The 24,973-nt window shown below is 39.5% G+C and overlaps 1 protein-coding gene across 1 annotated transcript in view; it reads left to right on the top strand.

The window, feature by feature from the left end:
* Positions 1–24,973, top strand: part of RNF125 (ring finger protein 125) — a 39,677-nt gene that overhangs the window by 10,998 nt on the left and 3,706 nt on the right. The window contains exons 2-5 of the mRNA XM_029224295.1: positions 9,349–9,502; positions 13,637–13,731; positions 16,101–16,191; positions 23,520–23,627. Of these exons, the coding sequence (XP_029080128.1) occupies positions 9,349–9,502; positions 13,637–13,731; positions 16,101–16,191; positions 23,520–23,627 (448 nt within the window). The remainder of the gene's footprint in view (positions 1–9,348; positions 9,503–13,636; positions 13,732–16,100; positions 16,192–23,519; positions 23,628–24,973) is intronic.

The following is a 24,973-nucleotide window of genomic DNA, read 5'->3' as shown; positions in this document are numbered from 1 at the left end:
ATGTTCCAGCTCCCCAAGGGAGCCCAAGATTTTCATTCAGCTTCATATTGGCCTGCCCACAGTGAGGCAGCCCAGTGTTGAGAACATAACGAAAATGTCAGACCAACCACACGTTGCCAAGGGCTTCTTCCAGAACCACATTTAGGGACCACCTCTGGCTACTTATTTTGCCTGTCTAGCCCTAGGCCCCATGGAGTCCCTAATACAGCCCTTTCCTCTTTAATTCTCCTATACTTAGGGTGCAGTTTTCCCCCTTAAGATTGAGTGCATAACTTTACCCAGTGTCCTCAGCAACCCTTTCCCCATTTTCCTCCAATACCTTGCCTCCCTTTCCTTATATGAGTTTTATTGCTAACCACTTAATTAGAGAAACAGAAAGGGGTTAATGAGATAAACAATGGGGGTGGGATAATTAAGTTCCCAGCTGGTTTTAAAGTTCTTAGAGTCATTATCTGGTTCCTGATTGATGTCATTAGGAGCTGCAAACTCAGCAGGGGGGGAGGCAAGGGGTGTGAGTGAGCAAGGAGGATGGGTATCTACAGGAAGGGGCACCGACCCATGTGGCCACGTGGGAAATGAGTGCAGAGTTGCAGGAGACTTAGCTCTTCAAAAGCCAGAAATTTGAATTTGTGTGTGAAATCTGATTTTAAAGCTATGACCACTTGTGCTTCCACTGCAGGGGGCACGGGTTCTATCCCTGGTCAGGGAACTAAGATCCCTCATGCCACAAGGCACGGCCAAAAAAAAAAAGGCAACGACAACTCATTCAGAATTTTTGAAAACATTAAATCGGTCTTTAAAAAACATGCAGTTGACTTCTATCTTTTCCCTACATTCTCCTAATTCTGATCATGTCTGTTGTGATTCGTCATTCTCAGCCACCTTATGGAGGGGGAGAGGGGGACAGACAAACAGGAATTTCTTATCTCCGGGGTTTGTGTTCATTTTTACCCCTTGGGTTCTTCCAGAAGGACACAACACTTATTTATTAATGGGAACATTGGGCCCTGCCCAGGAAATTCCCCTTTGGCCCATTCCTCATAACTGATTTAGTTATTTAAATCTACTGACCATTTACTGAGTAGCTACTCTCTACCTGGGGCTGTGTGGGAGGGACCCCTACAGGATTCTGAATGGTTCTGTGCTGTGTGTATTTCTGTGATTCTCATGCAGTGTTGTTGTTACTGACCTGTCGTCACTGGGGCATTTTTTGTTAAGTTGGGTTGCGTTTTTCAGCTTTATTGAGGTGATACAGTACATAATTGTATACAATCATATAACCACCACCACAAACAAGATCTAGAACAGTTAGTTCCATTACCCTAAGAAGTTCCCTCGAATCCTTTACAATCAATCCACTCCCCAAACTCCTGGGCCCCAGGCAACCCCATCAGCTTTCTGTCACTGAGCTTTGGAGTCATACAGTAAATAGTCTTGTATTTGACTTCTTTCACTTGGCATAATGGGGCATATATTTGTTGTCATTTGGTATATTGTAAGCCCTTTTGCCTCTGCTTCCCAAATCAATCCTAAATCTGTCTGTCCACTTACACCGTCTACTGCTCCTTTGCTGGGCTAAGCCACCATCCTCTCTTGAACCAACGCTTACAATGGAATTAACACTGGACTCTGAGCCGTGACTCTCGTACCTCTGTAATCCATTCTTCACCCAGGAGCCAGTGATCTATATAATGTAAATCAAGTCGTATCACTCTCCCGTTTAAGACCCTCCGGTGCCTTCCCATCACGCTTAGCTCTGGCTTTGTGGTTGGTCTCCTACCTACCTTCCTGTCCCACATATTGCCAATTACCCTCCCCTGGGCCCCCTGCATTTCAACCACGCTGGTACCTCAGCAAAATGGCCCCTGTTTTCAGCTGGGAAAACCATTCCCAGATCTTCCCAAGACTGATGCCTTCAAATGTCATCTGAGGGACCACCCATCTCACTGCTCCCTCTGCCCCACCCACTCAATTTTTGTTGTCAACTGTTTTATTCTTCTCAGAGCATTTATCATTTGCCAGTCTTTTCGTTTACCTTCTCATTTCCTCTCTCCTCCTTCTAGAACTCTTGAGAGCAGGGACCTTGGGCACTGCCATGGTTTCAGCTCTGGCATGTCAAACATTGGCAATCATAAGCTATTAGTGAAAATTTCCTTAGTGAATGCATGCTTGTATGGTTGGGTGTGGGGAGACTTGTACATGTTTTATAAATCTTCATTATAACCATGCAATAACTGTTCTTGCTAAAAGCCACATGAATTCATTTTTTTACAGTTCTGTTTTCTCTCCCTTCAGCCTTATATCATCTTTCAAATTGTTCTGTGCTCTTTAAATTTATTTTAAAAATCATAAATGCAAAGTAATCTTTTCCTCACACTGAATTTGGATGCTCTTAAAAATATCATTTTTAAAAAATGTTTTTCTTTTCAAATCACATTCTATTAAGTATTTCAGGTCTCTCATCCTCCAAGCATTTCCCTTCCCGGTTTTCCAACTAAATTTTTCTGAAAAGTAGAGAAAATTTAAGTCATAGTAAGGTGGTTAATTTTCCCTAACATTTTATTATGAAAAATGTCAAATATACAGCTAAGTTGAAAGAATTGTACAGTGAACAACCATATATCCATACCTATTTCTACAATTGTTAATTTTACCGTATTTGCTTTTACCTCTCACTTTATCACATACCTATCCATCCATCAATCCATCTTATTTTTTTGATGCATTTTAGAGTAGGTTACAAACATCAGCACACTCTACCCCTTCTCATATCAGCATGCATAATATTAACCAGAGTTCACAATTTGTTTATGGGATTTGCTAAAGGTAAATTACACATAGAGTGAAATGCATACATCCTAGGTATAACATTTGCAGAGCTTTGACCAATGTTTAGCCCAAACCCCTAACAAGATATAGAATAGTCTCATTACCCCCCATATGGTTCCCTTATGCCCCTTCCCAGCCATCCCCGTCCGTGTACCCCCATAGGCAATCACTGTTGTGTTATTTTTTTCCCTATCATAGATCAGTTTTGCCTATTCAAAAATTTCAAATAAGTGGAATTACACAAGATGTACTTTCTTGTGCCTGGCTTCTTTTTTTAAAATTGATCTTATTGAAGTATAGTTGAATTACAATGTTGTGTTAGTTTCTGGTGTACGGCAAAGTGATTCAGTTACATATATTTATATTTATATATATTCTTTTTCATATTCTTTTCCATTATAGTTTATTACAGGATATTGAATACAGTTCCGTGTGCTATACAGTAGGACCTTGTTGCTTATCCATTCTGTATATAATAGTTTGCATCTGCTAATCCCAAACTCCCAATCCATCCCTTCCCCACATCCCATCCCCCTTGGCAACCACAAGTCTGTTCTCTATGTCTGTGAGTCTGTTTCTGTTTTGTAGATAAGTTCATGTGTCTGGCTTCTTAGTATGTCTCTGAGAGTCATCCATGTTATGGCGTGTATCAGTAATTTGTTCTTTTTTATTGCTGTGTAGTATTCCATTGTAGGAATGTGCCATGGGTTGTTTATTCATCTTCTTGTTGATAAAAATCTGGGTTATTTCCAGGTTGGGTCTACTGTGAAAACATTCCTTCTGAATACAAATGGACATATTCTTTAACTTCTCGAGTAAAACATGGGCTTGGTACTGCAGGGTCAAGGGGTGCCTGTAACTTTGTTTTATCAGACACTACCAGACCAGTTATCCCAAGTGGTTGTAGGTAATTAACTTTTTAAAAGAATTGTTTATTGTGTAGGTAATAAGGTTATGTGGTTCACACTTAAAATTCGACAGTGAAAATACCCTTCTTCTACCATATACCCCTTTCTTTCCCGTTCCCATTTCTCCAGCAGGTAGGTAAATGTTCTTATTTTCTTTACCCTAGATGTTTTTACACATCTACAAACCTGTAAGAAGCTCACACTCTATATACACTTCTACACTTTGCTTTCTAAGAGGTTTTAGTTTAGAGTTATCTTGTCTCTGTGTCTGCCTTGTCTACCCAAGGTGCTAGGGTAAGGATGGTAGAGCTTCAGCTCTCATGACTTGAATTTGATAACTGTACCTTTAAGGAGAGAATGTTCCCCTCAGATCTTTTGAACTAAGCAGTTCTGCAGTCTTGCTTCTGCACCCCAGAAAGTGAGACTTGAGGTGCAGCAGCATCCAGTACCTTTCCATGGTAACACTTCTAAAGCTGTGGTTTTTACATACTCATAATCAGTAAGTTCAATCTGTTCCAAAACACCTTGATCTTGATGTGTTTTCTCCAGTTCATAATCACTTCTATTAAAAGTACAGTTAATTGACTAATCTACCAGATTTGCAACTAATATTCTCACGTAATGCAAGGACATCTATATAATGCTCATTTGAGAGTTTCATGCCACAGATAACACCACTGTACAGACTTAGTGGGGGGGGGATTATAGGGAGGGACTTGATTTTTAAAATGCCTCAATAAATTGATATAGCCACTATGGGGAACAGTATGGAGGTTCCTTAAAAAACTAAAAATAGAACTACCATATGACCCAGCAATCCCACTACTGGGCATATACCCAGAGAAAACCATAATTCAAAAAGATACATGTACCCCAGTGTTCATTGCAGCTCTATTTACAATAGCCAGGTCATGGAAGCAACCTAAATGACCATCAACAGAGGAATGGATAAAGAAGATGTGGTACATATATACAATGGATTATTACTCAGCCATAAAAAAGAACAAGATTGTGCCATTTGCAGAGACTTGGATGGACCCAGAGACTGTCATACAGAGTGAAGTAAGTCAGAAAGAGAAAAACAAATATCGTATATTAAGCCATATATGTGGAATCTAGAAAAACGTTATAGATGAACTTGTTTGCAAAGCCGAAATAGAGACACAGACATAGAGAACAAACGTATGGATACCAAGGGGGTAAGGGTGGGGTGGGATGGATTGGGAGATTGGGACTGACATATATTCACTACTACATATAAAATAGGTAACTAATGAGAACAGACTGTATAGCACAGGGAACTCTACTCAATGCTCGGTGGTGACCTAAATGGGAAGGAGTCCAAGGAAGAGGGGATATGTGTATATGTGTGACTGATACACTTTGCTGCACAGCAGAAACTAACACAACAGTGTAATGCAACTATACACCAATAAAAAAAATTTTTTAATGCCTCAAGTGTGCTACTTTTCATGAATATCTACTAGGAATTTCCATTGTTGTGGTTATCAATCATAGTTACAAAAACATGTATGAAGCATACATAAAATAACAGCAGAGGGGCTTCCCTGGTGGTGCAGTGGTTGAGAGTCCGCCTGCCGATGCAGGGGACACGGGTTCGTGCCCCAGTCCGGGAAGATCCCGCATGCCGCGGAGCGGCTGGGCCCGTGAGCCATGGCCGCTGAGCCTGCGCGTCCGGAGCCTGTGCTCCGCAACGGGAGAGGCCACAACAGTGAGAGGCCCGCGTACCGCAATCAATCAATCAATCAATCAATCAATCAATAACAACAGAAATGTACCCTAGGTAAAGCCCACTGGCTTATACAGCTACATCAGTGATCTCAAAACTTTGCTGCTTCTGCTTGTCACTGGGAGGAATTAAAGTGTCTTTAAGAAGACTACAGGGACTTCCCTGGTGATGCAGTGGTTAAGAATCCGCCTGCCAATGCAGGGGACACAGGTTCGAGCCCTGATCCGGGAGGATCCCACATGCCGCAGAGCAACTAAGCCTGTGCTCCACAACTACTGAGCCTGTGCTCTAGAGCCCGCGAGCCACAACTACTGAGCTCACAAGTCACAACTACTGAAGCCCGCGTTCCTAGAGCCCATGCTCCAGAGCAAGAGAAGCCACCACAATGAGAAGCCGGAGCACCGCAACAAAGAGTAGCCCCACCCCCGCTCGCCGCAACTAGAGAAAGCCCGCGCACAGCAGCAAAGACCCAGCGCAGCCCAAAAATAAATAAATATATATATATTTTTTTAAAAGACTACAAATTTTGAGCCTCTCCCAAAACAGTTTGATGATAAAAATACTACTATCTTCTGTCTCTGTGACTTGGGCAAGTTTTTACACCTCTCTGAACTTCAGTTTGCTATCAGTCAGGGTGAGGAGAAAGAGCAGCATTTAGGATTCCTGTGAGAGCAAAATGAGGTAAGATGAGCTGATGTGTGTTAGTGCCTACCACGGGGCTTGGCACCGGTATGTTTTGTTTGTGTGTCTTGCATGTCCCCTGCATTGGCAGGCAGATTCTTAACCACTGTGCCACCAGGGAAGTCCCTTTGCACCAATATTCATCTTCGGTTTGTATTAGCATAAAACTCAAACTGTGAGAAAGGGGGGAAGACTTTTAGTTGACAAGAAACACAGTGTTATCTGCTTGCTCCTAAATTATGTAAACAAAGAAGTCCTGTCAGAACCACAGGTGTTGTATTAGAAATGTTAATTATGAGTTGAGCATTTGGACCGTTTGTAATAAATACCCTTACACTTTGAGAACCAATTCTTAGGGACTAAAAGAAATGCAAGGACAAATGTGCCTTAGTACTTACAATTAATCGCCTGAGGCAGATAGAAGTAAAATACAGCAGGGGAAGAACCTAGGGATAAGACAGGAATAAAGACACAGACCTACTAGAGAATGGACTTGAGGATATGGGGAGGGGGAAGGGTGAGCTGTGACAAAGTGAGAGAGTGGCATGGACATATATACACTACCAAACTTAAGGTAGATAGCTAGTGGGAAGCAGCCGCGTAGCACAGGGAGATCAGCTCAGTGCTTTGGGACCGCCTGGAGGGGTGGGATAGGGAGGGTGGGAGGGAGGGAGATGCAAGAGGGAAGAGATATGGGAACATATGTATATGTATAACTGATTCACTTTGTTATAAAGCAGAAACTAACACACCATTGTAAAGCAATTATACTCCAATAAAGATGTAAAAAAAAAAAATACAGCAGGGGACTTAGGTCTTTTGATTCTGAAAGTATTGCTCTTTCCAACTGGGGTAGCTGCGGTTGTAGAAAGATAGGTCACTGAATTCTGAGTCAGGAAACCTCAGCTTAAGGTCAACAAAGTCCAGGCACTTTCTGTAGCTGTGACCTTGCTGATGTAACTTAACCTCTACGTACCTCAGTTTCCTCATCTATAAAGGAAATAATGATCTTTCTTAGGGGTTTATTAAGGTTAAACGAATTAAGGTATGTGGAAGTGTTTTAAAATTTTGTAAATTAAAAAAAGCAGTGTATCAAATTTGAAATTATATCAAAATATAAAGTTACCAAGCGACATTAATAACAAAAACACTCAGGAAGAAAAAGGTAGGAACCTAGGCAGGTCTAGGGTTCTAAATAAAGAGCAGGATAGTCCTATCAAGTTGTTGCTGAATCAGTCTTTATGTCACTCTGTTTAGTATTCATCTCCCAGAGAGAGGGTTTACTTAGTGTGGCCGACATTAGGCGCTCTGCCTTCACCTGGATTGAGGTCCCACCAAATTGTATCTCATATAAGAGGTGTAGTTCTGCAGAGCAAAATCAGGATGCTATGGCAAGAAAAAGGGGAAGTGGGTGCTGGGCAGGCATCAACAGCAAGCAGATGCCTCAAGAACAGTGCAGACGTAAGCATCCTCTGTGTGCATATAAGAATTTTATAACAGAGGCAGAAGAGAATACTTTTAAGAATCAGTAATGTCTGGGCTTCCCTGGTGACGCAGTGGCTAAGAATCCACCTGCCAATGCAGGGGACACGGGTTCAAGCCCTGGTCCGGGAAGATCCCTCATGCCGTGGAGCAACTAAGCCCGTGTGCCACAACTACTGAGCCCGCGTGCCACAACTACTGAAGCCCGCGTGCTTAGAGCCCGTGCTCTGCAACAAGAGAAGCCACCCAATGAGAAGCCCGCGCACCCCAACGAAGAGTAGCCCCTGCTCGCCGCAGCTAGAGAAAAGTCCGTGCGCAGCAACAAAGACCCAATGCCGCTAAAAATGAAAATAAATAAATTTAAAAAAAAAAAGAATCAGTAATGGCTAATATACTAGGAATTTTGTTTGTGAAACTTCATTCAGCTGTATGTATACCTTTGATATATGAACTTTTCAGTATGTATAGTTTACTTAAACAGCCTAACTTTTGCCATGTATAAATATTCGCAAATATATATTACATGCTGAGTTAAGAGCTGTCAGCTCATGCTGATGTGTATAACCTATTGAAATGCTCACTTTTACTTCTGTGCACATGTAGCCTTCAGCAGCTCCCATAAATAGGTCAAGATTTTCTGTGAATTCTGTTGACTGTGTTAAGATTTTATCATGATCATCTTTAAGTAAACAGAATATATTTCTTGACGTGGAGGACATTCCTAAAGTGGTAGTTTTGATTAGATAATTTCCTGCATCTGAGGCTGAGTTTAAAATTATTTTATGAAGACTTTAACGTGTTTCGTAGTTTTACCTCCTCAACTTGCTGCTATTTTCTTGTCTAACACACAGAATCTCACAGAGCAAAGACCTATTCCCCCCAGCCCCACAGATTTTAAGGTAAAATAGGATTAAAGAAAGAACACATTAGATATCCTTTGAGTTATAGGGGGGTTTTTTGAAGTATAGTTGATATACAGTGTTTTGTTAGTTTCAGGTATCCAGGAAAGTGATTCATTTATACACACACATAGATATAGATATAGATATATTCTTTTTCAGATTCTTTTCCATTATAGGTTATTAAGATTTTGAATATTTCCCTGTGTTATACAGTTGGCCCTTGTTGTTTATGTATTTTACATGTAGTAGTATGTATCTGCTAATCCCAAACTCCTAATTTGTCCCTCCCTCCCCCTTTCCCCTTTGGTAATCGTAAGTTTATTTTCTATGTCTGTGAGTCTGTTTCTGTTTTGTAAATAATTGTATCATTTTTTTAGATTCTACATATAAGTGATACCATGTGATATTTGTCTTTCTCTGACTTACTTCACTTAGTATGACAATCTCTAGGTCCATCCATGTTGCTGAAATGGCATTATTTCATTCTTTTTTATGGCTAGCAATATTTGAGTTATAGTTTTCATTGTTTGTAAGAAGGCTGTTTCACCACTTTGTCTGTCACCTTCTGTTTAAATGTGTGCAGCACATGTGGTGAGAACGTGTGGCCCCAGGGAGGTCTTGCAGGGAAGGTAAGAGACTCCCCAGCAACTGTAGAATGCAGATGGAGCTTTCGTTTGGCAGAACAGCTCTTAGTGTACAAGGTGTCATTAAAATACGGTTTCCATAAATGAACACCTAGTGGTGGCTCCTTTATACTGTTAAGGAAAGTGATGTGTTCTTGGTTTGTGTCCTGTAGATTCTGCCGTTCTTGCATTGCTACCAGTCTCAAGAACAATAAGTGGACCTGTCCTTACTGCCGGGCATATCTTCCTTCTGAAGGAGTTCCAGCAACTGATGTAGCCAAGAAAATGAAATCCGAGTTCCAGAAGTGCACTGAGTGTGACACCCTGGTATGTGACCCTGCCTTTGCTCATAGTTACCGGCGTAGAACTCTGAGAAAATTGTTTTGCAGCCAGTCATTTCACCTATGCCTTTGACCTCATCCTGCCCCGACTTTCCAAAGTTTATTGTCTCAGCCTCTCCTCTTCCTTTCCTCTGGTTCTCTATGTATGGGCTGCTGGACAGCAGTCACCTGATGCCCACCATCACCTAATTTTTCAAACCAAGGTTTTCATTGACCACTTCCATTTCCTCTCTTCCCATTACTCCCATGACCCCCTATTATGTGGCCTCCATTCCTGCTATGCTGTTGCAGCCCACCCAATGAATAGCTTTATTTTCAATTCCAGTGGCATAATTCCACCTCTACTGTTCTGGGCTTTGCAGTATTTATCTCTGTTGACCACTTCCTCCTTGTTGCAGTTTTCCTCCGTTGTTATTATGCTAGCCTGGCTAGATCATGTGAGGTCTTAGAAGCTGTGACAAAGATTCTAGATTTTATCTTAAACGCAATAGTGAGTCATAGAAAAAGTATAAGCTTTTGATCAGGTTTATATTTTTAAGATGTCACTCTAGCATGTGAGTGGAAAATGGTTTGGAGGGGGCAAAAGCAGGATTGGTGAAGCCAATTCAGTGGATTTTAGGATAGGTGTTAAGGAAGCTGGGTTAGGGTAATAGCATTAGATATGGAATAAGAAGTTGTTTCAAGGTGTATTCTGGAGAGGGATTGAAGGAAATTGATAATTAACTGGATGTGGAGGTGAGTGACAGTGAGGTATCAAAATGCTCCCCAAGTTTCTGAGACGAGTAGATGAAGGTGCTAATATGGCGAGCAAATTTAGAGAAGAATCCACAAAGTTAAGTCTTAGATACATTAAATTTGAACTGCTAACAGAAGGATATTTAGGTATTACCAGTCTAGAGATCAAAAGAGAGATCGTGTACTGAAGATCTAAACTTCTCTAGAGAACCTTTCTTGATTGTCCATCTAGACTATAGCCTGTTAGACTTTCTCTTAGCAGTCTGTGCTTTCTCTTCATAGCACTTATCACCATTTGTAATTATGCTTTTGTGAATTTTGAAATTTAATGTCCATTATCCATTATCTCCACAAGATTCCATGAGGGTAAGGACCATGACTGTTTTATTGACAGCTGTAAACCCAGCACTTTGAAGAGTGACTGGCACATAATAAATGCTCAATGCATTTTTGAATATTTTTGTAAGACTCAAAAATCTATTCGTGGCTGCCTGATTCTGGAATCCATGCATGGTCTTTGGAGTCAGACATCCTGGGATTAAACACTAATTCTCTCCCTTACTCTTTGTGATTTGGGGCAAGTTATTAATCTAAGTTTTTGTTTGACTCTTTTAAATTGAGGGAAAAGGTAATGCTCGTGTCACAGAGTGGTTGTAAAGGTAAACAACAAAATGTAAGTGGCTTTTAGCACTGTGGAACATAGTGAATGCTCAAAATCAATAGCTTTTCACATTCTTAATATCATTCCTGATTACTTTTACTTTGATATTTTGCCCTCATTTAAAATTCAACATGCACAAAATCAAACTCAGCATATTATTTTGTCTTCCAGTTCTCTATCCCATCTTTGGTACCTGTCAGAAACAAGAGTATTCTCTCAGTTATCCTGGGTGGAGATCCCCTTCCTTTTTCACCCCCCTGCATTTCTGATTATTCACAAGTATTTTGATCTTTCCTTTGAGGTATTTCTTGTATCTGTCTCTTCCTCTTGTCAGGAATACTGCCATTCCTTCTGTAGCCATTTTCAACTCTTCTTACTGTTCAGAGTCCTCCTTACCTCCCTTCCATGAGCCTGGCTTTAGTATTCCAGTCCCCAGTATCAAACGGTTTCCTCTCTGCTTGTCTTCACATCTTTTGTTTGTTTGTTTTTCCTCCATTAGATGATAAGTACCTTTAGCGCAAGCTCAGTGGCTTCTGCTCCTTCTGCCACCTCTGACAGTGGCTTTCACAGTTTTGTGTCTGGGGTAAGACGCTCTATGCATTTATCAATTCATCTGTCAAGGACATAGTCCCCAGATTGCTAATTTATATGAGGAATGTGTCTCTTTGTTGATCAAGGAATATAAAGAAGAAGAAAGAAACTTTTTTTTTTTTTTTGCGGTACACGGGCCTCTCACTATTGGGGCCTCTCCCGTCGCGGAGCACAGGCTCCGGACGCGCGCAGGCTCAGCGGCCATGGCTCAGCGGCCATGGCTCATGGGTCCAGCCGCTCTGCGGCATGTGGGACCTTCCCGGACCGGGGCACAAACCCGTGTCCCCTGCATCGGCAGGCGGACTCTCAACCACTGCACCACCAGGGAAGCCCAAGAAAGAAACTTTTAACAAAAGTCATAAGGAAATGAGAGAGCACTGATGTGCAAAGTTGGATGTTAAAAGTTGTAAAACAGTCTGTTGTTTTTTTTAAAAATTATTTTATTTATTTATTTTTGGCTGTGTTGGGTCTTCATTGCTGCGCGCGGGCTTTCTCTAGTTGCGGCGAACGAGGGCTACTCTTCGTTGCGGTGCGTGGGCTTCTCATTGCGGTGGTTTCTCTTGTGGGACAAGGGCTGTAGGCACGCGGGCTTCAGTAGTTGTGGCACATGGGCTCTAGGGTGCAAGCTCAGCAGTTGTGGTGCATGGGCTTAGATGCTCCGTGGCACGCGGGATCTTCCCAGACCCGTGTCCCCTGCATTGACAGGCGGATTCTTAAACACTGCACCACCAGGGAAGTCCCAAACAGTCTGTTTTAAGACAGATGCCTAGATCGGTCCTAGCTTTTACGTCTTTTTAGATGGATAGTTATAAAGCAAGGATTTGTTCTTACTTTTCCATTTGCTTTTTTTTTTTTTAATTTATTTATTTGTGGCTGCATTGGGTCTTCATTGCTGTGTGCGGGCTTTCTCTAGTTGCGGCAAGTGGAGGCTACTCTTTGTTGTGGCTCGCGGGCTGTAGAGTGCAGGCTCAGTAGTTGTGGCACATGGGCTTGGTTGCTCTGCGGCATGTGGGATCTTCCCTGACCAGGGATTGAAACCGTGTCCCCTGAATTAGCAGGTGGATTATTAACCACTGTGCCACCAGGGAAGCCCCCCATTTGCTTTTATTTTTGTCTTTTGTGACAGTTATAACTGTTTTCTTGTCATGGTAGATTTCATGTCTGTGGTTTAACTTCCGTAGCTTGGGCAAAATGAAGCAGGGTGGGTCGGCCACCTTACAGCTGTACAGAGCTTCCTTTAGCACAAGATCTTATCAGAGTTTCTAATGACACATTTAGTAGAGTATGTGTTATTTAGCAACAGATCCCTCATGGTTAGGAAATCTGAATGTATATCTGGAAGGACAAGGGCTCTTTATTCTGCCTTGATAAAAATGGACTGCAGTAGCTGTCCTTTATGTTTGCTCTTAATGGGGCCATTAAGTATACTGTATATTGTGAATTCATGTAATGCTACTGGATGTATTATAAAGCCATGGTATTTATATCTTTCCCTGAAGCACAGGGTTTCTTTTTACTTACTCTGGACATCTCTAAAATCCATCTATTTATTCTTCTTACCTCTCTTTGTTTTTCTTTCTTTCTCTCTTTTTACTTTTTTTCCTTTCCTTCCTTTTGCTCTTTTTCCCCTCCCCTTTTTCTTCCTTACTTCCCTCTTTCCATCACCGATTTAGGTAATAGTATCCAAAAAAAGTAAATTTGATTTAATATACATCTTTGCATTTTAAAAACTTATACTTTGTAGAAGAACCAAATTCAAGAACTCAGCTTTTGGGTCTTCTAGTTGTAAGAAAATTTTAAAATAGTGTTTTCCTTGGGACTTCCCTGCCAGTCCAGTGGTTAAGACTCCGCGCTCCCAATGCAGGGAGTGGGGGTTCAATCCCTGGTCGGGGAACAAAGATCCCACGTGCCACGTGACACGGCCAAAAAAATAACTATTTAAAATAGTGTTATTCTTGATAATGCCTTAAATTGGTTGTACTATTATCATAACTGCATCCTTTTAATCAACTGACCCCACGCTATGACCTTATTTGAAATAAGGAAAGCAATACAGCTGGGTCACAAAAGACTTCATTGACTGAAATGAGCCCCTTTTCAACAGTGAGCTTATTTTAATCTGCTTCTATATAGGTTTGCCTCAGTGAAATGAGGGCACACATAAGAACATGTCAGAAGTACATAGATAAGTATGGACCACTACAAGAACTTGGAGAGACAGCAACAAGGTTTGTTTCAGTACAATTTAGTTTAATGCTAAATTTGATATGCTTATAAAGAACTTAATGAGCCAGAAAGCTTAATATTTTTGTCCTGAAAATATGTATGTAGTTATGTTTTGGCTTCTAACCATAATACCTGTTATTGGTAATCATTTGTTAATGGGAATAATTACAAAAGAATTTTGTTCTCTCTGCTTTAAAAACTTTGTATGGGGAGAACCAACTGAACACTGGAGAGATTGTGGAAACTTCCTCAGACAAGTTTATATGGAGGAAGATACAAAAATAGAAAACAGAACTGTTCAATTTCTGCTAGGCTTTATTTTGTGACTAATAGAGTCCTGAAGTAGATGATGGTTTAGAGGTTGTTGTCTTTACTTTTCCATCACCTCCTCTCAGTTCCCCCAGCTCATTCTCTCTCATTTTGCTGGTTTCTCTTTAGAAGGGACAAAGTGACATCTCAGTATGTATTCTAACAAGAAAGAACAGGCGTGGGGCAGGCATTCTGAATCCTATACCTGTTTTCTGGGTAATCTTATATGGGGCTGGAGAAAGGATGGAGGTGGCTAGTAGGTGTAATGGAGGATATTGATCATTAATTATTTTTTCTTAAAAAAAAAAAGAAAGAAAGAAATCTGGGTTATTACTCTCCTGATGGGCAGAAGAATTAAAAAGTTTGGCATCTGCCTCTGCTAAAGAAATAAAGAAATGATTTGTGTTCTCCTGCATAGGGATGATGGTTTTGAAACCATTAAATCTTATGAACGCAGCCAATCAAAGAGGTATTCAGGATAATTTCTTCTTTTCTCCTGAAGATAAATGTTAGTTCTGTTTATTTTAAGAAAATGCATGTATAGCCCAGGGATAGATACCCAATATTTTGTAATAACCTATAAGGGAAAAGAATCTGAAAAAGAATATATATGTATGAGATATATATAACTGAATCACGGTGCTGTGCACCTGAAACTAACACAACATTGTAAATCAACTGTACTTAAATAAAAATGTTTTAAAAAAGAAAATATACTACTCAAAATGTAACTTAAATTTCCTAACCCAAAAGTCTAAATGATCACCCCATTCCTGTCGTTTTACTAGAGATTACTTTGCAAATGTACTTTTTATTATAGGATTATACCATTCTGTTAAATTGTGAGTATTTTAGCTCTAGGCAGAGTATGAATTCCGTATGGTTTGATTGTAAGGTTGATAGGCTTTATGAAAATTTTAAAATATACAAAACCTAATTTAAATACTAATTTCTCTCGCTAGTTAGAATGAAATAATAAAGAATTGAAATAACAGAAAATGAGAAGGGTTGTCGATTAATCAGTATTACAGGATAGATTAATATTTGCATTTAAGATAGAAATCTTTGCTTTATGGAAGAACTTACTACATAATTCAAATTTTAAAAATTCTTATGCAGGGAGCTTGTCCAGAATACAACTCTTGGGGAACAGGAAGTTATATCAACAATGGAAAGTGAGCAAAAAATTCCAAGCCTCCCTATTGTCCCTAAGGATTTAAGGCAGCACTGTGCAATGGAAACATAATGCAGGGCACATATGTAATTTTAAATTCTGTAATAGCCATACTCAAAAAAGTAAAAAGAAACAAGTGAAATTAATTTGTAATATATTTTATTTAACTGAATATAGCCAAAGTCTTATCCTTTGAACATGTAATCAATATATAAATTATTGAGATATTTAACTTTTTTATGTATATATAAAGCCCTCAAAATTGAGTGTTTTATACTTCCAGCATATCTCAGTTTGGACTAACCCAGTAGACACATACAGAATGACTAGTCTGTTGGACAGCACAGATGTGAGGGACAGGTACTCCTAGGTGTGCATAAGGATGTAACAAGGTAGTTGCAGGCCGTTTTCCATTTTTCACTGGATGCTAATACTGTGAGTTGACACCTTTAGTTATATATGCCAGTGTTGTTAGATATGCTAGTAGGAGAACAAAGTAACATCCCATTCAGATGTTACCTGATTTAGGAAAGGGAGGAAGTAAAAGGGACAGAAGAGGTAACCTAGGCACAGCTGGGTGGTTTGTTCCTCTGTTTCTCAGTTAATGGGGTGCTCAGATTGTACTTCTCTTCCAAAGAAAATAAAGTGCTTCAAGTGCACTATAACTGATTCTCTATCCTGCCCCTGTGAAGTTACACATTTACATTTCTCATGAGAAAAAATTTAAGCACCAAGATTATTATCAGGATTGGAAAAAGAACATCAACTCAGAAAGAATGAGGACTAGAAACTAGATCCACTTACATTCTATTTTTTTACCTCTAGTTAAGTGACTACTGTCTAATTATCAACAATTTCAGTAATGTTTGTATTCTATGTAATTTCCAGGTGTGTATGTCCATTTTGTCAGAAGGAACTGGATGAAGACAGCTTGCTGGATCATTGCATTACTCATCACAGATCAGAAAGGAGACCTGTGGTGAGGATTTGTGTTACTATACATTTCTGCGGTGTCTAAATTTGATACACATTAGAAAACGTGGAGTCCTAACCACTGAACCGCCAGGGAGTTCCCCTTAGAATTTTCATTTTTGTATAGTTGAGAGGTAAGGCAGGGTGATGATGGATACGTCATCATTTACTTAGCCATTTTGCTATTTTAGAACATTTGGATTGGTGACAATTTTTAGGATTTGAATTCACATTCTTGTACATTTAAACTTTTCCTTCTAAAGTACTTTTTTCCTAAGAGGAAATTCCTTAGATTGATATTTCTGGGACCAAGAGTGCAAGTTTTTATTAACTCTTGCAACGTGTTCTAAATAGTTTGAGTCAATTTATACTTGTGTCAGCAATTTATGAGTAAACCGCTTTCACCTTAACCTGGCCAAGATTGTGTACATTTATTTATTTATTAAAAAAAAATTTTTTTTGATTTAGGAGAGTGTCTTGAATTACCCAATAAGAGAGTTTTTTACACAGTCATATCCTGTAGCATATTTCTAACTCAGAGAAAAAGGACAAAATATGATCAACAAAATCAGAGTAGAGACTATTCTTATATGGAAAGAAATTATAAAATGATGGTATGAACACAAATGTATGGACTTTTGAGTGTTGTACTTATAAGGGATAAATTATGCGTACACTTATTTTTAACTTATCCAGGCTTAACAGATGTAAAATGACACCTTGAAGAGTTTTTTGAATTTTATTTTAGTTTTATGTTGTATATGTGTACATGTGTATATATGTGTATGTGTGTTTTTCATATATATGAGTTTGGGGTTTTTTTAATTTGTTTTAAGGTTTGTTTGTTTTTTTTCCATAAAATCCTTTCGGAAAGTGGATGAAGTTGAAATGTAAGTATATTAGGTGATTGATGGAGAGATAGCTAGATAGCCCTTATGACAATCCTATGAGATAGATGTGATTCTTATCCCCATTTTACAAATGATAAACTGAGGCTCAGAGAGGTTAAGTCTTACGAGCTAAGTCTCATAGCTGGTAAATAAGCAGAGCTACAGTTTGAACCCAGTAGTCTAGCTCCAGGGCACAGACACTGTGCTCTACTAGCAAGTTCAAGACAAAAGTCCTCCCACAGCACAGTCAAAGGAATTTGTTATTTATCCTAACGGCCCAGAGGTTTGGTTCTTGGAATGGCTAGCTAAGAGCTTGATATGTGTTGGGGCAGCAGAGGAGGTTGTCATGGGCTTTTCCTGCTCAAGTTGCTCTGTGGGAGGAACTGGGCTAAGGAGGTGTTTTATGATAGGTCCCTGGGGAACCGTCCTAGAGGAAGCTTGAAGAAAGCATTAGGATGGCATAATAGTGACTACCATTTACTGAGTTCTGGGTGCCTTTTTGCCTTCTCCTAGCAACCCTATGAAGGAGATATTATCGACACAGTCTGAGCCCTGACCAGTAGTGCCCAGGGTGCTGCTCTGGCTGGAGGAACACTAGGCACACCGGACCATGGGCCGCATTACAGCATCTCTCCAGGGCGGGCCCCATATTTGTCCATCCATTGGTACTGTGTACCTGCTCCGCAGAAGTCCAGTCCACATGCCGCTCAGTTTGGCCATCAGATTGAAGGTGGCCCATGGAAACTGGGTCTTCTGTGATTTAGAGGTCATAGAGGTCACTGAAGAAAGCCGACATAAGGACAGAGATAAACCAGGAATCGTGGAATTTAGTAGTTAAAATGCCTAGGCTTCTCTGGGGCAAAGTGAGAGTAGCATGGACGTATATACACTACTGAATGTAAAATAGTTGGCTGGTGGGAAGCAGCAGCATAGCACAAGGAGATCGGCTTGGTGCTTTGCCATGACCTAGAGGGGTGGGATGGGGGGGTGGAGGGAGGCTCAAGAGGGAGGGGATATGGGGACACGTGTATGCATATGGCTGATTCACTTTGTTGTGCAACAGAAACTAACACGGTATTGTGAAGCGATTATACTTCAATAAAGTTCTATTAAAAATAATAATAATTTGTATATCTGGAGTTATATACAACATATTATTAAAATTAATCCCACCTGTTTCCTTTTAGTTTTTGTAATGTGGCTACTCAAACAATAAAATTATGTGTGTGGCTTCTGTTACATTTCTATTGAACAGCAGTGCCCTGGGGCGGGGGGGGGAGGAAAGCCTAGGCTTTGGAGGAGATAAGCTTCGGTGCAAATCGCAGAAAATCCCATTAACCTCTTTGCCTCTGTTTCATCATTTGTAAAATGGAGATGATAATGATGATGCCTTTTTCACAGGGTAGTAGCAAATGAGTCAGGTGGTGATGCCGGGTTACTACCATTTTTGCAGCTATATCAAATCAAGGCTAGAGCAGATTTCTCAGAGGAAGCCATGTACTCTCACAGTTGGGGAACCCAACCTGGGAGAGGTGGAGGAGGTGAAGTAAATTTTACCACAAGACCAGGATGCTATCAAGGAAGGAACAGATTGCTCAGAAAAGCCATGGTTCTGTAATATACCAGGGCTGTGTAAAAGTGGTCTCTGGAACAGAAAACCTTCAGGTTTCCTGTGTTAGTGTTTCGTGCTTAAGTGTAGAAGCTTAAGACACATGCACTCTGAAGCATCTAGTGCCACTAGAAGTCCAGAAAAACCCTGTGGTTAGAAAAAGGCTGGATGCGGATACTGTGGCAGGGCTGGGGTCATGTGCTTAGGGATCCTCTGGGGGCACGTAGGTGAAAACACCTGGTGGAATCCTTGGATGAGGAGGGCTGAGTCCAAGGCTGCTTCTGGATCGGTGTGGAAGTTAACAAGGAATTATTGCTCTAAAGGACTGAATTGCTGGGTTTGCCTTCAGATAAGATCAGTGACATCATCTGACTTACCAGATGTAAGAAGTTTCAGGGCGGTTAGAGATTTGGGCAAATGATTCTGCCTTCCAGATAGAATCAGATAATTCAGAGATCAAACCACAAGCAACTAATCTTTTCTTTCTGAGTTGCTGAAGCAAACAGGGGTAAGTAAGTTATGAACCTCAAGGAGTTTTGACGGCTCTCATGTGCAGCCTTCAGAACAGCTCCTTTTTGTCACACAGTAATTGTATTCTGCCATGTTTTTTTCTTTTTGAAAAATTTTATCTATGGAATATTGGACTCAAAAAAGGCAAATGACACACACAGCATGCTTCAGATTGAATTATGAGACCACTCGAGAGAAATTTAATATTTTATCTTATAAAGGGAAGACATTTCAGCAATAACCACACTTTCTGGCTCTTCTCTCTTTCCAGTGTTTTCTTTCACTGGTTGGTTCTTTTTTTCGTGTGCTTCCTGCCCCCCCCCGCCCCCACCCCCGCTCTGCCCGGCATGTGGGATCTTAGCTCCCCAACCAGGGATTGAACCTGCACCCCCTGCAGTGGAAGCGTGGAGTCTTTACCACTGGACCGCTAAGGAAGTCCCCACTGGTTGGTTCTTGTTTATCCTTTAGAACTCAACTTAAATTTCACTTCTCTGACACCCAAATTAATTTCAGCTCTTGCTTTTCTCCCCTCTTTTTTCTCACTTATCACAATTCGTTAATTGTGTATTTGTGTCTGTCTCTCCCTCCAAATTATTAGGTTCATGAAGCCATAGAACTTAATTTCTTTGTTCAGCACTGCATGCCCAGCTCTTGGCAGAGAACCTAGAACATAGTAGGATGTAGTGATATGAAAAATAGGATATTTTAAAAATCATATTTCCATTCACACAGGTTCAAAGGTAGCCTTACTTTCTGCCTTGATCCTGAGGTTCATTCCTTATGGGAAGGGACAGGACTTCAGTTGGTTTGGAATTAAAAGCTGTAGTGACAAGAGCCTGAGCCCTCATTCCCACAGCAGTTTATTTCCGTGGGTATTCAGAATATCTGTGGCTGGACTGGGCAGTGGGAGCATATATGCATAAACGTGTTAGAAGGAGAAAATCTTCATTAGATAGGCTTCCAAACTCGTATTAAATTAGATGTGCCATCTGGTACTTAAGTTTGGTTGCATATTTGTCTATAATTATTTTCAGTGCATGTCTCTTTTGGCATTGGATTCCGTTATCTTTAATTTCTTCCCCAAATGGTATTTACCATTATATAGAATGTGTCCTGTAATTGGCTGAGTTGCTGTGGGAGTTAATCGAAACCACAGATAGAGCTGGGTGTCCATTGTAATAGATGCTCCAAAGAATTGAGGTGAGTGGTAGCTTCTAATATGGTGGCTGTATTTACCCATTGCGTTCACTGTCATATAAAGTCCATGCCGAGGTGAGGCCAACATCCTTTTTTTTTTCAATTGAAGTACAGATGATGTACAATATTATATAAGTTACAGGTGTAGGTATACAATATAGTGATTCACAATTTTTAAAGGTTATACTCCATTTATAATTATTATAAAATATTGGCCATAATCCCAATATGTGGGATATATGTTATAAAATATATCCTTGTAGCTTATTTTATATATAATAGTTTGTACCCCTTAATCCCCTACCTCTTAATCCTCTACCTCTATGTTACCCCTCCCCTTCCCCTACTGGTCACCACTAGTTTGTTCTCTATATCTGTGAGTCTGCTTCTTTTTTGTTATATTCACTAGTTTGTTGTAATTTTTTTAGATTCCACATATAAGTGGTATCATACAGAATTTGCCTTTCTCTGACTGACTTATTTCCCTTAGCATAATACCCTCCAAGTCCATCCATGTTGCTGCAAATGACAAGATTTCCTTTTTTATGGCTGAATAGTATTCCAGTGTGTGTGTGTGTGTGTGTGTGTGTGTGTGTGTGTGTGTACCATATCTTCTTTATCCATTCATCTGTTGATGGACACTTAGGTTGTTTCTATTATTAAAATATTTCTCGGTCTCAGCTCTGTTCTCACTATGTAGGGGTCTCAGGGTAGATTGAGTGCTATTTTGGGATAGCCATGTTGTCAATTAACCAAGATATAGCTAGAACGTAAGGAAATCATTAATTATTATAAAGCAATAATAATTTAGATGATGTAATTTTATTTAAAATAAGACATTAAGGTTAATTGAGTAGAGCAGAATTTTTAAATGGCCTTATTTATAGAAGTTGAGCATATTGAAACTGGGACTCCCCCCACCCCCGCAATAAAATTATAAGACAGAAAAGAATTATGTAAAGATCTCATTTAAATTTAGAGAAAAACATCATCCAAGCTGATAAATTAGACACTGTTATAATATGAAAAGATTGTCTAGTAGATTGGATTGTCTAGTAGAGGCCTAGATTCCAGCTCTGATACTTGAAGTGGTGTAGATTTAAGCTAATTTTTTTCCTCTCTGAAATTGGGTTCATCAACAAAATAAAGATGATAATTCACTGGGTTTCTGTGAGAATCAAATGAGAATACCACCTCATTTATTGCCTAACATATACTTGGAACTCAGTAATGATTCTGCATCTCATTTTTCAAAATGAATACACGAAGAAATACAATTTTTAAAAAAAACCTATGTTAAGACGTAATAAAGTGGCATATATTAAAAGAAAGAGTCATTTATATTAGCCATTTGAGAATTACAAATTAAAACCATGATGAGATACCACTACATGCCTATGAAAACAACTAAAATAGAAAAATGTTGACAGTAACTAATGCTGATGAGAATGAGGAAAAACTAGATAATTCACTCATTGCTTGTGGGAATGTAAAATGGTCCAGCCATTTACAAACAAAATAGTTTGGCAGTTTTTTACAAAGTTAACTGTAACACTAACCTAGCACTCACACTCCTAGAAATTAATCCTAGAAAAATGAAAATATGTTTACGCAAAACATCTATGCGCACATGTTCATTGCAGCTCTGTTTGTAGCAGCCCAAAACAACAAATGTCCTTCAAAGGTAAATGGGTAACTGTAGTACATCCATACCATGGAATACTACTCAGCAGTAAAAAGGAAGGAACTATATTGATGCACTCAGCAATTTGGATGAATCCCAAGGCCATTATGCTTAGTGAAAAAAAGCCAGTCTCAAAAGTTCTGGAGAAGAGATCGGTGGTTGCCAGGGTTTGGGAGAGAAGAGGAAGTTAAGGAGCAGCACAAGGGAGTTCTTTGTAGTGAGAGAGTAGTTCTGTATCTTGATGGTGTCAGTAGTTACATGCATTTCTATATGTGTGATAAAATTTCATAGAACTATACATACACACCCAAAAAAATGAGTTCATGCAAAAAATGGTGAAATCTAAGTCAGATGTTGTCTAGTTAATTGCCAATTTCCTGGTTTTGGTAATGTACCACAGTTATGTAAGAAGTTACCATTAGGGGAAGCTGGGTGATTGTGGCATGGTACCTCTCTGCGTTATTTTTGCAATTTCTTGTGAGCTTATAAATATTTCAAAATGAAAAAGTTTTATTAGAGAGCCATTAATGGCTATTAAATTAGGAAAATATATATAAATACTAACACCTGATGCTGGTATTAGTATTTGATGCTGGTGTATTATAATCTATATTGCTGGTGGCAGTATAAAACTATAGAGTAATATATATTATGAACTGTGAAGTTCATAACTTTGACCTTCTAATCTCCATTTATGGTCATGTATCCTAAGAAAATAATCCCCCCAAAAGTAAACAATATAGATACTATAATTTTTAATAATAGAATATCCACATACCAAGAAAACGTCAGTATTCCAAGAGGTAGGTAACTAATTAAATTATGGCACACCTACTGACTGTAATATTGTTTAAATGATAAAGTGATAGGGACTTCCCTGGTGGTACAGTGGTTAAGAATCTGACTGCCAATGCAGGGGACACGTGTTCGAGCCCTGGTCCGGGAAGATCCCACATGCTGCATAGCAACTAAGCCCGTGCGCCAGAACTACTGAGCCTACGCTCTAGAGCCTGTGAGCCACAACTACTGAGCCCTCGTGCCACAACTACTGAAGCCCATGTGCCTAGAGCCCGTGCTCTGCAACAAGAGAAGCCACCGCAATGAGAAGCCCACGCATTGCAACAAAGAGTAGCCCCCACTCGCCACAACTAGAGAAAGCCCCGCGCACAGCAACAAAGACCCAATGCAGCCAAAAATTAATTAATTAATTTTTTTAAAGTGATAAACATACTTTTATATACAAGAAATGCATATGAAGAAATAAGTGCAATTTTATTTCTTTATGTTGCTTTAATATTTATACAGTTCTAAAACAATACCAAGGTATGGCCAATAGATTCATAAAATTAAAATTCATTTTGTTGAATGGTTATTTAATTTTTTAATTCTGACAATAATGATTATTTTAAATTCTTTCTTGAACTCTTGATCTTGTTTATTTCCAGTTCTGTCCACTTTGCCGTTTAGTACCTAATGAGAATCCAGGGAGCTTCAATGGCAGCTTAATAAGACATTTGCAAGTCAGTCACACTTTGTTTTATGATGATTTCATAGTAAGTACATTTTCTTACTTTTACATTATGTTTTTATGCTGTGTTTAGCTTACCTTTCTTAATGCAAGTGAGTAAGATTGTAGAGGAGAAAATGTATGTGTAGCTAAAATGTTAAGTATTAGCATTAAGTAGGAAATCATAAAAACATGCTGTTTTATAAACTGTTAATAGTAGTTACCTGCCTTAGGCAAAATCATTTTCTTTGTGATGTAAATAATTAGCCATCGTGTAAAGACCTAGATTTCACTTTCACATTATTTTAATTTCTACTCTAGTGCCTCCCAATATATGTTAATAGTTATAATTTTTATGAAGTTAAAAACTTATATAGCTGAGAGGAAATCATATCGGTAAGGAAATGGCTCAGAGAATTTGCGTTCATTTTATAATATACTGAATGGCTAGTAACAGACATGACATTATCAGTGTAGCGAGACACACGGGCTCTATTTTTAATTTAAATTCTATAAAACACAACTCTCGGGCTTTCCTGGTGGCGCAGTGGTTGAGAGTCCGCCTGCCGATGCAGGGGACATGGGTTCGTGCCCCGGTCCGGGAAGATCCCACATGCCGCGTAGCGGCTGGGCCCGTGAGCCATGGCCTCTGAGCCTGCGCGTCCGGAGCCTGTGCTCCGCAATGGGAGAGGCCACAACAGTGAGAGGCCCGCGTACCGAAGAAAAAAAAACCAAAAAACCACAACTCTCGTGTTTATTGAACTTTTTTAAACGTTAAAAAAATTTATTATGAAAAAGTTTTAAACATATACAGAAGTAGGATAATATAATGAACCCCTGTATACCCATCAGCTACCCATCAATAACTACCAACTCATGGCCAATCTCATTATATTAAGGATTTTTTTAAGATGAAAGAAAAATGTGGTATAGTATGAATAGTTCTAATACTTACGACCGTAGTTTCTGTTATCAGAAATGGTAATAACAAGCAAAAGGTTAACATAGCCCTTTTTCTATGCATTGTCATGTGAGAGTAATGCTTTGTCCCCTGAGTCCCTTTCAGCAAAGGGGTATTGCCTATCATGAGTGGGAAAATCACTCATAGCCATGTTTTGAAATAGTACATTTTATTGTTACGTTATCTAAATACATGAAATGTTAAGAGTTAAATTTGAATTTGCATATAATTTTCACATGATTTTGACTATTTTTATGCAGTTTCAAGATGGAATTTAATAATTGTTGAAGATTGTCATTGGAAATTTTTCTCCATGCATTCTGATCTGCCCACTATGATTATCCAGATTATCCAGGGAACCTGGGTTCTGACCTGGGTTTCAGTAACAGCCCTGTCACAGCTGTGTGACCTTAGGCAAGGCATTTAACATT

Source organism: Monodon monoceros, unplaced genomic scaffold (genome assembly GCF_005190385.1).
Source record: "Monodon monoceros isolate NGI ecotype Baffin Bay Population unplaced genomic scaffold, NGI_Narwhal_1 Super_Scaffold_1, whole genome shotgun sequence".
NCBI classification, from domain to species: Eukaryota; Metazoa; Chordata; class Mammalia; order Artiodactyla; family Monodontidae; genus Monodon; species Monodon monoceros.
The sequence above is the reverse complement of the archived record's forward strand: the minus strand, read 5'-3'. Positions and strand labels throughout refer to the sequence as shown.